General features: G+C 45.1%; 1 protein-coding gene across 2 annotated transcripts in view; it reads left to right on the top strand.

Moving 5' to 3' along the window:
* The first annotated feature begins 610 nt into the window (after nt 1-610).
* LOC131282116 (terminal nucleotidyltransferase 5C) overlaps nt 611-16683 on the top strand; it is a 48159-nt gene continuing 32086 nt past the window's right edge. For both annotated transcript variants that reach the window (XM_058311514.1, XM_058311513.1), the window contains exon 1: nt 611-1330. In XM_058311514.1, coding sequence (XP_058167497.1) covers nt 1295-1330 — 36 coding nt within the window. In that variant the 5' untranslated portion in view covers nt 611-1294. The remainder of the gene's footprint in view (nt 1331-16683) is intronic.

The following is a 16683-nucleotide window of genomic DNA, read 5'->3' as shown; positions in this document are numbered from 1 at the left end:
TCAAGATTATTGTGAGCTGTGATTGATACTTTTAGGCTTCAATACGCTTTACGATTTATGTATTTCGAAAGTTTCTTGCATAGTAGCGATAATAAAATAGCATAGGTCATAGTCAAAGTAACCTTTGGAACTAGTTGCTCAAATACGATGAACGATAAGAAAGCATTTGTCGCCTTACTTAGTTTACATCATAGTTTTCTGATAGTGTTAATTTTGGTTTCGTTACTAGTCCAATTTTATCTTGTTCACTTTTCTTGTGCCTATGATTCGACTACTTGGGTTTGTGTTATAGTTTGAATATTTTGTTGTTTCGTTCTTCGGCCAACATACTGTAGTTCCTTTAACCTTTCCTCCACAAAATTAACCATTCTTTGCGTTGCAGTTTCAGATCTCTGCCGAACGGTAAGAGAAGCATCCAGCAGCAAGCTGAACCCAGCGCCAGCTCTAACCTAATCGCTCCACCGGAAGTACTACGGTGCAGTCTGCCGAAAGCTCAACGAGTGAGACAAAAGTGTGACAAAGCGCGAGTTGCGAGTTCCTAAGTCTTGCGTTGAGGCAAGATTTATATAAAACCAAACAAGACAAAGAAAAGAAGAAGAAGAAGAAGAAGAAGAAGAAACAAAACTTCCATACCACGTGTTTAACATCCCGACAGCGTTAGGCAAGAAAGCTCGACCGAAACCGAGGGACAAAAAAAGGCGGTAGTGATTGAAAGAAAAGCAGGAAAACCGACGAATAAGTAAAACGGGAAAACTAATTTAGCCCCGGCGTGTGCCCCTGCGTGCGTGCAGTTTGCAGTATCGCGATCCGATCGAATCAGGTAGTGCAACGAAAGCAACAACTACTGCAGCAGCAACAGTGGTGATTCCTCCAGTATCGCTCCCGGGTGGTGTGAGGTTTCCCGGGCCTGTGCGGTGCAAGTACATCGGGAACGACCAGGAGGCGCCCACAAGAAAGCCCACGCTTGTTTGTGTAAAAAAAAGTAGAAGCGATACCATCACCATCACAAGCACGGTACGATAAGGCAAGGCAAGTGCTCTGTGCGTTTTCCGGTTGTGTGTGCGAACACCTTGTGCACCGAGCCGTGTACACTTAGCCCCTCGTAGTAGCCCTCCCTAGCGTGTGGTAGTAGTCGGCGGCGTCGTTGTCGTCGTCTTCTTCGTCGCGTGGTGCGTACGTACGTGTGCCATCAGGAGAGCGGCAGTAGTAGCAGCGCGGCATCCCTGCCCCATCCCGCCCCAACCCGGCGCATCTTACATTCTTCGTGTGGCGGATCGACGGAAAATTGGTTTTCATGATATCTGCTTGGATAAATCCTTATAATGAGAAGGTATGTAAGCGCCGTTACGGCACAATCTAGTTTGTAGCGATTTTCCTACTATCTAAATGGTACATGAGCTACTTATCTATGGTTTCAGAAGGGCTATGAAAACAATTGTGGATGTAGTGGCACACTTATCTAGAACATAATTCTAGACCATCTTTTATGGCATATTTCGTCACATCTGTTTTTTTTTTAAATAGTATTGTCACCGAAATATCGTAACAGTTATACTTTTGGGTGGCTCGGTTGCCTTGACAAAAATGGAAGTTATTTTACTTCCACGAGCTATTCTAATTCTATTTAATTGCAAAGCAGACGAAACGACTTCTTCAGTAATATGTGTCTAATATCAGTTTTGGCTCACTGGCGAACGTAGATAAATCAAATAAATTAGGTATAGAATAACTTTTCCAATTGAATGAGGCTTTATTAAGTCATAAAGTTCCAAGTATCTCTGTCTTCTAGAAAACATTGTACAGGATTTGTTCAAATTAATCTCTTCTAAAACAATGAAATGTTCTCCAATAGGATTGTTTGAGTTTGAGAAACAACAGTTTGGCCACAACAGTTTGCTATTCTACTAGTTCATCGAATTCCAATTCTAACTTTGGTTCATTCCAGGACGGATTAATATTCCTGGACGGATAGTATAACAACTCCTATCAATCCTGTTTAGCCCAAGTTGCTTATATTATTTTTATTCCTTAAGACCGACCCGTAAATATCGTTCCATTGTATTAAAAAACTAGACTATTACGTTATTTGTTGTCGTTTTCTCCTACATGCAAGAGATCTTTCATGTGCTTTTGAGATGAAGTTTTGACATTGAAAATGACAGCTGAAAACTTTCGCCCAATTCCACTCGGCAGTTCAATTTCCATCGCTGCGGAAAACTGTTATCAGTGGAAAAGAAAAGCGACCGTCCGTATTGATCCGTCCGTATTGATTGAGTGATAGCTCGGCGTTCGTGCGGTTTTTCGGCGAGTTTGCAACAGTTGCAAATTCCGTTTTCCCATCCGCAGCCAAACCGGCCGGACCCCGGGGTGACCGGCGAGGGGAAGAAAACGCTATATACACGTGCTCGTCCATCGTCGGTGCTGGCGTTTCGCGTTTTCCAGCCGCGAATGCGTGACCGCGTGCCCATACGCAACCGCCGACCGCCGTTTTCGTGTGCGCCGTGTTCCTGAGCGGAGCGAGAAACCGGGCGGGACGGGTAAGAAGCGGCCGACTGGACGGGCGGAAAACGCAACAGAGAAAACAAATACTGGTGCCTCTCCTGCACCGGCCCGGCACGGTATCACTCCATTCCGGCCGGCCATTGCTGAAATTCAGCCGGCTCAGTCAGCCATTAAAGATACACGGTATCCGCTGATAATAGCAGAAGGTGATAGCTTTCTCCACACGCCACCGGGGCCCCTTCTCCTAACCATTCCCATCTCCCCCGACATTCGGCGGACGTTACCTCTGTGTCTCCCGCGACGGCTGTGATTGTAGTTGGCGGCGCCCGGCTACGTGCAACAATTTTCAGCGAAAAAATCAGAAACACATATCCACCCACGAAGTCGGGGCCCGGTCGTGCCGGGATCTCGGGTTTCGTGCGCAGCGTGAAACCAATTTCACTGAAACACACAACGGAACGAAAAACGGATGTAAAATGAAACACACTACAAGCGAAACGCAGGTATTTCGAGGGGCATGCGTGCAAGTGTGTGCGTGTGTGTGTGCGGTGGCTACTCGATGATATTTGCCGCGTACCACCCCAAACCCCCCCACCCAGTGCGAGAGTGACGTGGCGAGTTGCGTAGTTTACGCGAAATTTTAAACAGCAAAAAAAAATGGCGACTAGTGCTTATCATTAGTGGGAGGGGCGTTATCATTCGGCCGGTTTGTGCGCCAGGTGGCACAAGTGGGTTGAGGTCAACTACCAGGGGTTTCTTTTGCTTTGCCACCCACCACCCACTGCTCATTTTCGCGTCAGCTCCACTCGTAATCTATTAGGCCGGTTAACAAGTGAACTAAGTGTGAAGAAGCGGTTGATAAGTTCTTACCTGACGACTTTTGGATCAGCACCGGTTCCAAAGTAACCGGATCTGGCGTTGTCATCGGTTCTGGTTAACTGCAACCTACTTCTGCGGCCAAGAACCTCGGGTTTGGTGAGGTACAAATATGCTCCATTGATAAAGGCAAACCGTAAAACCCGATGGAAAATCTAAACATATGTACGTAAGCGGGTACTTGACAATGGGGGTCACTCTTAAGGTACTCCGCGTGGTCGAAGCAAACACACTCCGGGCTTCGAGTGAGGTGAAAGCTAGCACTTCTGGGGAATGACGTCGATTCTTCGTCTCGATTCCAGATAAACAAACCAAAAAATGAAGAAATAACAAAATCTCCCAGCACCTTCTCGACAAACGCTTTTCAGGGGGAATGTGTATCAAACAAACACGTTGATGCCATGCCATAATGAAAGATTAAATAATAAACACCCAGTTTTACACCTTGAATGAAATTGTGGTTGGGGAAGAGAATAAATTTCACTGACGGTCGGTCGACGATGCAGAACGAGAAGACTGATGGCGCGCGTCCACTCATGTCTTGCCTTGGGACGCCGAGTTCGGTTCTATTATTACGCCCGTTTGGTAGTAGGGGCCCTATCACCCAGTGAAAGCTAGTCCGACACCGGTCCACCGGTTGATTTACAGTGCAGAATTGTGTCCTAGATATGTAGGTATGTCATCTGTGGAATTTTTGAAAGGAATCAATATTGACTTAAGTGGTGAATTCCTTAATAGTCCTAGGCCATTCTGTAGAAAGCGTTTTACATCCCCAGAATGACTGGTATTTAGACGGCATCTAGGCGATAACCTGATAAGTCATGTTCCTCCCATGCGAAGGGTTGTTCCCCGCAATCAAGCGATGATCTTCCGTACGGATCGATGCACTACCGCATGGTGGAGGAAGCGACACACCGCTCAGAGAGCTAGCGCAACGTGCCGTGACGTGGCGTGTATGTGCTGCATGTTCAATGGCTGGTGTTGGTGATGGCTCGAACTCGGTAGAGACATTTGTTCTAAAAAAAGAATCGTAAGACAAAAACATCACCCAATACCACCCTCGCCCTGATCGTACATACACCAGCATGGCGCAAGCCAAACACAAAGTCTAGGAGACAAAACGTAATATTCGATACAGGGAGGTGACTCCAGAGTTTTGGGCTAGTACTTTTCCACCTCGTACCCGTTATTGGAGAAAGAAACATTGCACTTAAGCTAAAGCTAAGCTAAGGAGAATGAATGCAATACTGTGAATGCGGTTACCAGCAATTGGCAACGGTCCTCATCTAGAGGACGAGATGATGCCGGCTTATGACGCTTGCCTTTCTCAGCTGATTAAAGTGGCTAGTGGCTTCCGGCCCCACAAAATCTTATGAATGAAGCTGCTTGGTTAGTTCAGCTAAATTTCTTGGAAATAAAACAAATCCATCCTGTTGTGAATACACGCAAACAGGACGTTTGTTTAAATTTGATATGTTTGTTTATTTTAAAAATGTTGTGTTTGTTTGAATTTGTTGTTGGCTCTTCCAACCCCTGAACCTATTGACCATTCTTCGAAAGCGCTTAAGGCGGTTTGGAAAACATACCTTCAGTGTATGTTCAGAGGTTCCAGCATATGCGTCCCTGATCCCAGAACCGTTTGCAGCAGCTCCCTTCTACGCACGTGGCAATGCCAGCCCGGGCGTGTAATAGTGCCCCAGTCTTGAATAACCCACCGTAACCTTGATCTTATTCGAGCAACCGCTTAATCGGTGGCGAATCGAAACACTTATGTGCGAGTGTGTGTGTATGTGTGTATCGGTCGGTATAGAAACGCCCCCCCCCCCCTCCCTCTATTTGGGATGGGAATAGAATGATTGTCGTTAATTAACATCAGTCCGCCTGGTAGCCATATTTGCATATGTGGTGTGTTGTATTCATCAGAACTGCCTGCTGATTGTTGTGTTTATTTATTTGTGTTTTTTTGTTTATTCTCCCCCGTTTTCTCGCTATGTTATTTCCTTCTGCCAGTGCGTTTCCAACGATGCAATTGTTATCGGTGATTTGATATGGTTTATTGGATGCTAGCAGGGATCCCATGAGGGAGGGAGTTTGAATGTGGTTAGGTTGAATGCTCCCACGCGGCCCTTTGGGTGGAGAGACCGGACCGTGTGCCTGATCGTGGTAGGCATTAATTAATTCTACCTCACCCGTCGTCGATGATAATGAATCGTCCGTTAAAGGGGGAGGCGACTTTGAATCGAGCGGGTGGGTGAAGTGATGAATTAAGCAAAAAACAACCCAACAAAAGAGAGCTACAAAAACATAGAATAAACACCGATCTTTTTTCGTTTATGTGTTAGGAGTTAGATAAACGTTAAGACATGCAGGTTTTTCATTGAAAATAAATACTTTTTTCCCATAATAATCAGAAAACTATTGAGGGCGTTGACTTCCACGCTGTTTGAGGACAGTTTTACAATCATTTTAGTTAAAATAGGGTTGTTAAATTGCAATAACTAAGAAGCATGCCTTTTTTTGTCTTAAACTATTACGTTTTGTTCACTTCACTTGCATTTGATATGTGTTTTCCGGCTGCACTCTTGTCAAATCAGCAAATTAAAACAAGCCAACTGGGCTGATCATTGGTGTCGTCGACGAACTCGCGTTTTACTTGTAAAACATAAAATGGGGAGACACAGGAAAAAAAAAACGCATCTAAAACAACCATGAACGGTGTGGGCAAAATTATGCAAGAAGGACTTCTGCACGCCGATCGGTAGGCAGTTAAGCATGCATATATGCAGCGCGGAATGTGGGTTTTCAACGCGGCGTTGCACGTTGCCCCGTTTCGCCCCCCTCGGTTTTCCTCCCCCGCTTCCCTCATTTCGTGCCGACGCTCCATTCTACGGCTGTACCGTCATGAAAACGCGCACGCCGCGTATGTGTGCGTGTGTGTGTATGCATGGTCAAGGAAAGTGAAATCATCGTCGGTTCCAAAATGACGAAAATGTGCCCGGAATCGATAAAAATGGCACCGAGTGCAGTGCGTGTTGCGCGCGCAGCCCGGCGCGTACGGCGTTTTTTTTCCTCCAGTTTTATTCAAATGTACAATTGAGTGACGTCGGTGGCCGAGGGAGGGGTGAGGTTGAGGCTGCACTGTTAAGCTTGCGTCAGCTCCGCACGCCAAAGAAGGCCGCCTGGCGCTGGAGAACGAATGCCAATGCTGCATACGGGGCTGCTCATTAGTCGTTAATTAAAGTGTCGAAGGTGTAGCAGCGAACGCGTACACACACACACACGGACCCTACGGCCACGATGCCATACCATTTATGATTGGCAACATCGGCCAATCGATGTTCGATGCTTTCTCCCCCGCACACCAGTGAAAGTGGTGCAGGTGCGTTCGTTATGCACCGACGCCTCTGTTGCGAGTGAACATGAATGGTAAGAATGTTTAAACCAAACACACACGGCTGGTATTGTGTAATCTCTCTTTTTAAATATTTAGATACGGATGTTAATTTATTTGTAAACGCAAAATGTTACACCATTTCAAACCCGGCTATAGATAAAATAGAAAAATAGGAACATGGCAGTTTATCAAGGGAGCTTAAAGTGTTTTATTTAGCACCAATTAGACAAGATACGGCAAACATTAGGGCTACGAAACAAAGTACGAAGTGCGAATGTGATGGATTCAATTGATTATTTTTTTAAAGAATATTTATCCTTTCTCATTTGTTGGCAAATTATATTAGTTTTGAAGTTGTAATTAAATGACATGATTAAATAATATGAAGTAACAAAATAAAACAAGTCAACAAGTTAAAAAATCAAAGAATTTTACTTCATCACAGATTGATTTTTATTTTGCTTAAAATCTCCAGTTCATATGTCGTTTATCTTCTTAGAATTTCTGTTTTGAATTCATTCCACACACACATGGTTTTACTTCATGTGTATAGTTGATGGTATTATTTTTACTTATTTATTTTTACGTTAGCGACTTCTGCAAAACTTATATTGAAGTTCATTTCTCTATAATTTTTCTGTTATAAAATTTATTTAGCTAACATTTTACGAAAAACAGTTAAAAAGCAGGCATCCCAAAGTATGCATTTTTGTCATTACTTTAGCGAACTATGACATAAGTCCTCTGCTATATTAATGTAAAGGGCTGGTGTTGATTGCTGTTGTCGTCTACGAAATGAGTGACGTGGCGGTCAACGTGTTTATCAGCTGTTCCTTCAGGGAACCAGGATTGAAAAGAATAAACAAATCGACCCAAATTAACGGACGTCTGGTTAAACTCCATGTTTAGGATGAAACTGACAGTCAAAACAGCATTGGGCATGCAATCTGTAGACAAGGAGTGCGGTTTCATGCCAGTAAATGTTTGGATTAAGTTCTAGAACACCACTTTTCCTGATTAATAACCTATTTGTGGGCAATTAATTGTTGAAAAAAGTGCACGAGCGAACATGTTTTTGCCAGAACAAACACCCCAAAAAAAGAGGCAGCAGGCACGTTCGCGAGGTCAGCGAGCAGTGATTAGACACTCCTCTAAGATGGCCCCGTATGGAGCGGTCGCTATCAGCAGCGTCGAGACGGAGCAGCGGCTTATCAGCCAGAGCCGACTTCTACCGCTCGGAGCACCTGACCGCAGCATTACCATAACCGAAAACAAGCGAAACGGTTCGATAACCGCGGGGCATCATCCGCCTCCGATAGTGGAGCGATAGTCCGCCTTTCGATGGTTTTCGTACGCTCCGGCTTATCAGTGGCAAAAACAACAAACCAAATCCCGCGACAAGCCAACGGCACGGGAGGAAGCAGCTGGGGGGGGGGGGGAAGAAAACAGAAAACAACTCGCGATGTTTCGCGGTTTCTGACCACCCTCGGCGGCCAGCCACCTTTCCGTGCGGCGTCCCCCCTTGCTTCACGTGCCGTGAGACGTCTGAAGACGTCGGCTTTTTTTCTCTCCTCCGTCTTCTCCAGCTGCTTTGTGTTGGAGCTGCTCGTACGCGTGTAATCCGTGCGATGGTGGGTGCTGATAAGCGATAAGAGGTGTCGGTGGACCACTCGGCGGTTTTACCTCTTTCTGCTGACGTTATCACATCGGACCCCTCTCGGTGGTCAGTCGGAGTACGAGCTGCATCGTGCACCAACTTTCATGGGGAAGCCGCGGATCACCGATCACACACAAAGACGCCGACCCGGGCCCACGTAGGACTTCATTTTCCCGATGAATGAATTTTATTTACCTCGCAGGGTGCTGGGTATTTTCCATCGAATTCCGGTGGCAGCGTGCGCCAATCGGGTCGCTCGTATCGTACACTCCATCTCCAAGGGCCAGGGCTCCGAGCGTCTTAACGGGCTTTATTGATAAGCACTCGAGGGCTCCCGGGATTGTGGGGCACAAAAACGGGTGATAATGAAATCCAGCCCACCTGCGGTCGAAGCAGATAGCAGCGAGCCCCGAAGGGATATTGACCTTAACTCGCCACTAGTTGGGCGGTTGGCGGCTCACGTTTGCAGGTGCACTGGTGACGAAAGGTGGGAGGGAGGGGTACAAGATTATCACTGCAAAACACTTGTTGCAAATTTATCTTCCACCGATAAGGATCGAAAGCACTTCCAACCAATTGGGTACTACGTTTAAGATGGGCTCATTTTTCCATTTGTTAGGAGTCACAACAAACACATCAACAAATGTAATACTTCTTCGTATACGTCTTAAAACCTCGTAAAAATCTACAGAACCACCATTTCCGCAGTACGAGTCGGCAGCTTTTCAATTGCTTTTGGTATTCGAGGGTCCAACTTCTTTTATATTCAATTTTTTCATTTTAGATATTTTTTAACTTGTTTACTACTAATTGTTACTTCAATTTATATGATCAAGGAGATCGCGGAACACAGTTTCTACTCTAAGTATTTAGTTCTATTACAATTTACTAATGCAAAACATGTTCTATTGATTTTGAGTAGATTAATTTCATTGTTTAATCAAATAATCTTGAGTGTTTTTCAATTGATAAACTCCTTCAATCGAACAACTGTGTGGAGCCAATGAAGGAAACAAATGATAGTTTTAAAATAGCTGGCTTTTATTTCTATCTTAGCTATCTTAAATGATAATCGAAGTAAGATCTACTGATTTAAAGTAGATTATTTTGATACTTCAATTATTTAAACTCGAGTGTTTTTTCAATTGGAAACTCCTCATTTTTTCCACTTGTGTTAACCCTTTCGGGGCGTACAATTGAATAATCTTAAGGAACCGTGCCTGCCTACGATTTTCTGGTATAACCGTCGCCCAAGTTGGCGCTTGGGTTTCCTTTTAAATTAGGCTAGAGTCTAGACCGACCAACTTTGTAAGCCTCGAGCCATAATCATAGCAAAACGAAAGCTTCAACCGTCCGTTAGATGACAATGTAAGAATTCTCACCCTATGTTCGTTCCCGAGCGAAGATTTATTTGCTCTAGACTTCCGAATTGAATGGCCATAAAAGGACAAACCTGGCAAGCGCCAGTTCCGAGTCCGCCATGCCGAGTGTTTCGGCATCGATTACCGGGACACGGACGCCACCGACGCCGCTTTCCGGCACCAAAAAAGCGGGGGTGGGGGGGGGGGGGAGGATGCAAAAAATCCGGCCGGTGTTTGTTTACATTTTTTGGCTACATTTAGCCCGTTCGTGGCCGAAAATAAACCCCCCCCCGGTGGGTATGGCGTAACCGGCGGGTTGAAATGCCGGTGCAACGCAACGCGGTAATGAGGGGGGCGCGATTGTAGACGGTGGCATTACGGGATGGCCATTCGCAACAAAGAGCGTCTTTGGCCGTTGTTACGCTCAGCCAAGTGTCGGGGGGAAAAAAACGAATGCAAATGGTGGCAACCAGTGTGGGAGAAATGAGTTTTTTGTCTATTCTGACCATGGCTGAACTAGTCCCGGGATGTGTTTCTCCTTAAGGACATTTTTAAGGCGCTCTGGGGAGTTGCATTTCGTCAAGGAAAGTTTAATGGCATTTCCTTGGAACAAGCCGGATTGTCTTGTGCCAGGACTCTACGCAATTGAGGATTATTTTTCATCATTTGCACCGGCACTTCCGCTGGCACCCACACACCCACCGTCCCAAGGATGCACCCGTTAGGCGATGGTCTGCTCCGAACGCGTAGGTGCAGTCGCGATGCAGGCATTTGTCGCCGGGTTTGTGTTATTGACGTGCCGCTGCCAAGTAGGAAAGGAATTCTGACGAAATATCCCAGCAGTCCCTTGGCTCGGATGCGAATGCATCGCGTTGAATCACCTTGCGCAAAGAGCCGGCTGAACCGTCTACGTACGTCTACCAGATCGATACGATCTCATCCGGGCCCGAGACGCGATGCCGTGCCTGCACTTGAGTTACGGGTGCGATTTCGGCTTCGCCAAGGATGGCGGTAGGAGCAAAACAAACCACCGACGAAAAATCGCAAGCGGGGTGGAAAGGATCACGATGCCGGTGAATGTTTTCCCGGCGCGTACCTTTAGTTCGCTTCCAAGCTTCGCTACTGTTGGCAGTTTAAAACAAAAACCCCAAACCAAAACCCAAGCGACAGGGTGGGATGCGGACAACGAAGGCACAACAGAGGAGGGGCAACATCGGTACAGAAGTGTGTATATATAAATATGCGCGTCGCTATTTTTAAGCATCAAACGGTGCACGACAACCCGGCGACGACGGCGGCGGTTGCCTTCGCTGTCAATGGGCGATGCATAGTTTGCTTGCTTTATTTTTCGTATTTTGCTAAGCCACCGCGCAAGAGGAGGGGGATGGGGAGCGGCACCGTTGGCACGATGGTCGGGACGACGGGACGCCTGGCAACAGCGGTTTGATAACACCGGCCCCTACCAACCAACTGTTGAATCGCGAGCAGGAAAATCGTTTTCGAACCGTTCGCTGCTTTTGAACAGTGTCGATCGTCAAAAGCCTCACGCGACTCGTAGCGAGCAGATTTGACATAATTCTTCGGATGACGACCATCCGATGCATCACCCCGACGGTGCATCAGTCCTATGACCTTCGACAAGCACGATCAAGGTACGATAGGTGTGATTAGCTGAAAGGGCGACCAGTCGAGTGAATTCCTTAAAACTTCGACAAAAGGTTTAGGTTATACACGCTAAGATATTTCTGATTAGAGTGTTAGTATTTCATTGATGTACTTATAAATTAACGAACTTTTATGTTTCATTGCGATTCTTATTTCATAACCATTTACATAATGCATTCTTGCGCTTTTATTATGCACATCACATTTTGATTTAAAATTCTTATGTTTACATTTTTGTTGATTTGATTTCTTTGGCTTCAAATTGTTTTTCAACATTTTTTTTATACCTCGTTAATGTTATAACAAACTTATGCTTATGAAAAACTAAATTCCAATCGATACAAATTTATAAAACAAATGAGATTTAATAGTTTCAGCTGAATTATGGATGTGCTCATTGATTGATGGTACAGCGTCGAAAACAATGAAGCTTTGCTACGCCCTCATTTGTTCTTTGTTTTTAGTTCTTCTGCATGTGTTTTAGGAATTTGATTCATTCATTATTCTATGCAGAAAGCAGTTTTGAATTCTCTTAAATTATCCAGTTGTTTTCAACTTATATAATTTATATTGCGGATTTAATGTCAAATTTAAATTTTATAGCTTTTCCGGTCCTTTTAGAATCGCGTTTTGTCCTTTTTTATAAAAGTTAAGAGAACTGAAATAGTTTTAAAGGGCTTTTTAAAAGTCGTTGAAAGTTAATAAGTTATTACGTGTGGTATCACCTTTAGCTAATGCAGGTGTAGGTTAACCACCTTTGCAGCTGCATGTCCGGTCGATGGAAAACCGATACCGAAAGCGGCGACAAGATGATGTTCCAATTTTCCTGATTGCTACTGGCGACTGGCCGGGAAACCGTTTCGCGTGCCACCACAAGGGTGCAAGATGATCATCCGGCCCTGCCGGCCATCGTCAAAACGTGGTTTAAAACGCCCTCTACCTCACCCCCGTTGCCGGCGTCGAGGGCCGGTCGTTCCGTTTGCCCGCAGGTCTGGTCGATTCGCCCGCGCTCCATATGTGACACCAGACATTTATAATTAAATTGGCGCCCGGCACAACAGCTACGGGGCCCGCTGCCCACCCCCCTCCGACCACGGACGCTGCTAAACGTGGCTGAAACGCGCGTGACGGATGTAAAAGGTTTTTCCGACCCCGAAACGCCGACGGCTCCAGGCTGGGCGAATGGGAAAGAGATATGGAAATTGAACCAGCTTGAAGGAAGAGAGTGGGGAGAGTGGGGGGGAGAGGGAGGGGGGGAATGTTGCGATCAATAGTGTACCAGCGTGTCACGAATGGGCCCGTTCGGGCCCTTCCATATGGATTGAGGCACCGGCTTGGCACCGATTTCTCTGGCAGCTTGCGTTTGATTTGACAACTCGAGCGAGAAGGGAACGGTTTGCTTGTGATTGCTCAATTGTGCGTGGGTTTGCAGCAGCATTTATGATGTATTATCCTTCTTTTCTTTTCTACTTAATTGACAGAGGTTGCGTTAACCTTCATCGGCTTCGATAAAAACCAATTAGCTGTTTGAAGTTATAACATTCTCTTCGGCAGCTGGATTTATCGATCGGAAGAAATGACCTGAATGAAGGCGCTAACGCTCTTCGCTGTCATTTCTGCAAGCCTTTCAACTTTGAAACCTTTCCCACCAGTAACATACAAAAAAAAAGAACACAAAAAAGACCAAATACATACGGCGCCAAGCCCGAGACAGCGCTTTACATCGTTTGCACTTGTTGCTTCGGTATCGCAACCACGGCGGCTCCATCCTGCCCAGACCAATCGTGTGTAGTGGGCCAGGAGATTTGGGTCAATAATGTTATCCCAACCGCCGAGCTGCCCCAGGATTGCATGCGCGAAAGTCATTAGAAAGCTTCGTTACGGAATTTCCATCGTGCTTTGTTGCAATGTTTTCCAACCCGGAAAATTTCGCCCATCGCAAAAGTGTTTGGTGCTTCAAGTTTTAGGCGTATATACAAAAGGGAGCGTTGTTGATTATAGCAAAGGAATCGTCCTGTAATGTAGAACCAATAGTGGGTAACATTTTCAACACGTCGAATGCTCTCTCATCCATTTTCCGGATGACAAGCAGTCCATTACACTAATGTAGTAGTAGTGATACGCTATAGAAATGTCTTAAAGTTATTCTTTGAAAAGTATTTCAGTTTTTGCTGAGTTTACGAAAATCAATGGTTGAATTTGGTTTATAACTAGTTTTTATGAAAATTGCTAAATGTACTAAACATTTGTACTAAAACAGCCTGACATTCGTCGCATTAACACACGACAATACTGACGGTTTTCGAAGTTCATGCGAAGACTAAGCTTCCCATAGAATTTGTTTTTAATGTTACCATAGCGTTTGTGTTGGCTTTTCATTTATTTATAGGGCAAACATATTTTAGAACTATTGACAGCTGGCTATAAAAAATGATAGCCATGACAGTTAACGTGTTATGGAGTTATTGTTAAGCAAATTAAAAGTTGTTAGAAATTGAACTCTAGATAATTGGAATCATTGTACAAATTTTCCTTTTTCGACCAAAGTTCCTCAAATAGTGTTTAACTTTCTCCTGCACTATGGCCATTTTCTTACTTTGTTACCTTACTTGACCTTTTCGCCTCGGATTTAGGGTATTTCACAACAAATGCACCAACGGCGAAGCTCTCCTCGAGATCGCTTCGGCGGTTCTCGCGTTTGTTCGGGACGAGCTCCACTCTCACGAAACCACTCATTGCTCGCATTTTCCGCCGCCACAGCATCGAGTGAGCGACACTCGAGGACGTCGGGAAATTTCTGTCCGCAAACGCAGCGACTCACAGTGATGATTTCGAGAAATGGGAAGCGTGCTCTTCGAGCTCACGAGCGTTTCGTTTTCCGTTTTGCTCCGAACGGTTTCTTTTGGACGATTCTGAACCCGACATTGAGAACGGCTGTGTGTGGGCGGCTGAGAAAATGGTGCACTCCGAGGAAAAACCGGATCGCAGGCGGCGGCGGCGAATGCGACCTCCAGCAAAAAGGAAAAGTGAAAACTTGTGCGCTGGGGGTTACTAATTTTCCTGGCGCTACCATATGGTACCGCGCGGTTCTGGTGTCGCTTCCGTATGGGTGCTTTGCCACTTCCGGTGAACGTTGGATGGCTCTATGTTGACAGTGAATGATGATGGGTGGCGTTGTGAATTAGAAAGCATAATATAAAACCAAAAAAATGTACATGAGCGAATTGTAAGTAACATTTCTTTTTTTTCTCCCATTTCTTTCCAGGTAAGCAAACGGTTTCTCATCTGTTAGGGATCTATAATCGGCTTGGCGATATGGGATGTAACACAAGAATTGGTAACTCGTATACAAAATTACCCTAAATTTAATGCTTCTCGAGCTGAACGCTAAGCTGCTCGTTTCCTCAACATAAATCTCTGACAAACTGTCCACGACGTTGCATCGTCAAATGGCCGTTCACAAAGGGAAGGGAGACGTGAGCCGAAAGAAACGAACATCGTACACAGATGTGTTTACCTTTTCTCAAACGGGTTCAAACGGAATGTGGTTTCGATTGAAGGATTATTTGATGGTAACGTGACTGCGCCACAATGGTGGGAGAAAGGAGGGTAGGACGGGGGGGAGAGGTTCGAGTGCCCACAACGCTTCACATCGAAGGCCGCTTGACTACTTTCACTTTTGCACCTGACGAAATCACGAAAACCACTCCGCCACCGACTCCTCCAGTTTCAGACACGGAGTTCGCTTTTCTGAGACGTTTTTCTTCGGGAGCTTGAAAGAAAGAGGTGAAGAAAACAAGAAACAAAAAGGGTAAGCGAGAGAGGAAGAGCGAGAGGGCGGAATGTTGATTGCGTTGTTGCAGCAGCTGCAGCATCGGCGGCGGCGGCGGCTATGGGGACATAACACGATCGTATTGCGCAATAACGCATCGGTCGGCGGCGGAACGGTGTTACTGTGGTGCCCCACTTGCGGTTGTTTTCTTCACTTGACCTTGACATTTCCGGTTTTCCGACGCTGGAAAAGGCTTGAGGGGGGAAGGGGAGGGTTCACGCCCACCGCACGACGCACACAGGTTTGCCCGTGCGAAAGAGGTTGTTGGCTTCCCTGTGCTCGCGTTTCATCCGACTTCTGATCGTGATGGGCGATGATGGATGTTTTCGGTCCAGAACCCCAACCCCGGCCGGATGTTAGCGAAGGCGCACAAGACTACAAGAGCGACAACCCACCATAACCACCACCATCACCACCACCAGCCCATCCCTTCAGCATGTTCGCAAACTCAGACAAAACCAACAAACCTACAGTCGATCTCGAAGCTCTGTCCCAAATCGTGAGATATGAAGTGTTGGGTTCGGGCAAACCATAGTTCACCGTGGGGCTGGGGAAGGGCCGGGTGGGTGAAGGTGTTTGTTTGCGAAAACAAGATACAAGTACCCACTCGAGAGATAAAATAAAAAAGATATACAGTTTCGGCGGTATTGCTGGACATTTGCTGGACAGAAAAATTCATCGAGACGCAGTATGTGGAGTAAACAATACCATGGTTTTCTTTAAACAGTATGAAGCTCAAAACGACGGTAAATTCATTTGCCAGCAAAAAAATAGAACAGTGAATTCTTTAACAAACAACGGAGATTCTAAATATTGAAAATACATTCAGAATAAAGAGAAGTAATATAGAAATAGAAGCCCATTATTACTTTTAGTCATTCTCCTGTATCATAGAAGTAATTAAAACACACTATTTGCAACCACAAAACGAGGATACGAGATAGGTTAGAACTTGAAAAAAGAGTCTAATAAGAAAAAACCGTAGGTGGATCTATGTTTAAACAAAACTACTTAAAGAGAAGTCAAAAGAAAAAAACAATATTAATACTTGGTGTTTGAAGTAAGAAAAACATTGAAACTAGCACTAGACGTGTAAAAACTGAATGAACGGAGCTGTTGTTTTTCTATGCTTTTCAATTCGTTTAGTCTGCAACATTTTCGTACGCAGAAAAATGCAGCATTAGTGAAGCGAACATAAGGTTTTTTCCTGATAAATGTTATTTTTATTTCACGCCGTGGAAAACGTGCTGGTTGTACACTAGTCTAATCACGCGGAACCGTTTTAAGCTTTGATTATCAAATGCTTTGTTGTATAAAAACTCGCGATACTAATTTGTTTTACAAACCATAATTAAATTCAAGATTAGAATTCTAATTAGAACCTAATAGGAAGTAG

The sequence above is a fragment of the Anopheles ziemanni genome, chromosome 2 (assembly GCF_943734765.1).
Source record: "Anopheles ziemanni chromosome 2, idAnoZiCoDA_A2_x.2, whole genome shotgun sequence".
In the NCBI taxonomy this organism is placed as follows: Eukaryota; Metazoa; Arthropoda; class Insecta; order Diptera; family Culicidae; genus Anopheles; species Anopheles ziemanni.
The sequence above is the reverse complement of the archived record's forward strand: the minus strand, read 5'-3'. Positions and strand labels throughout refer to the sequence as shown.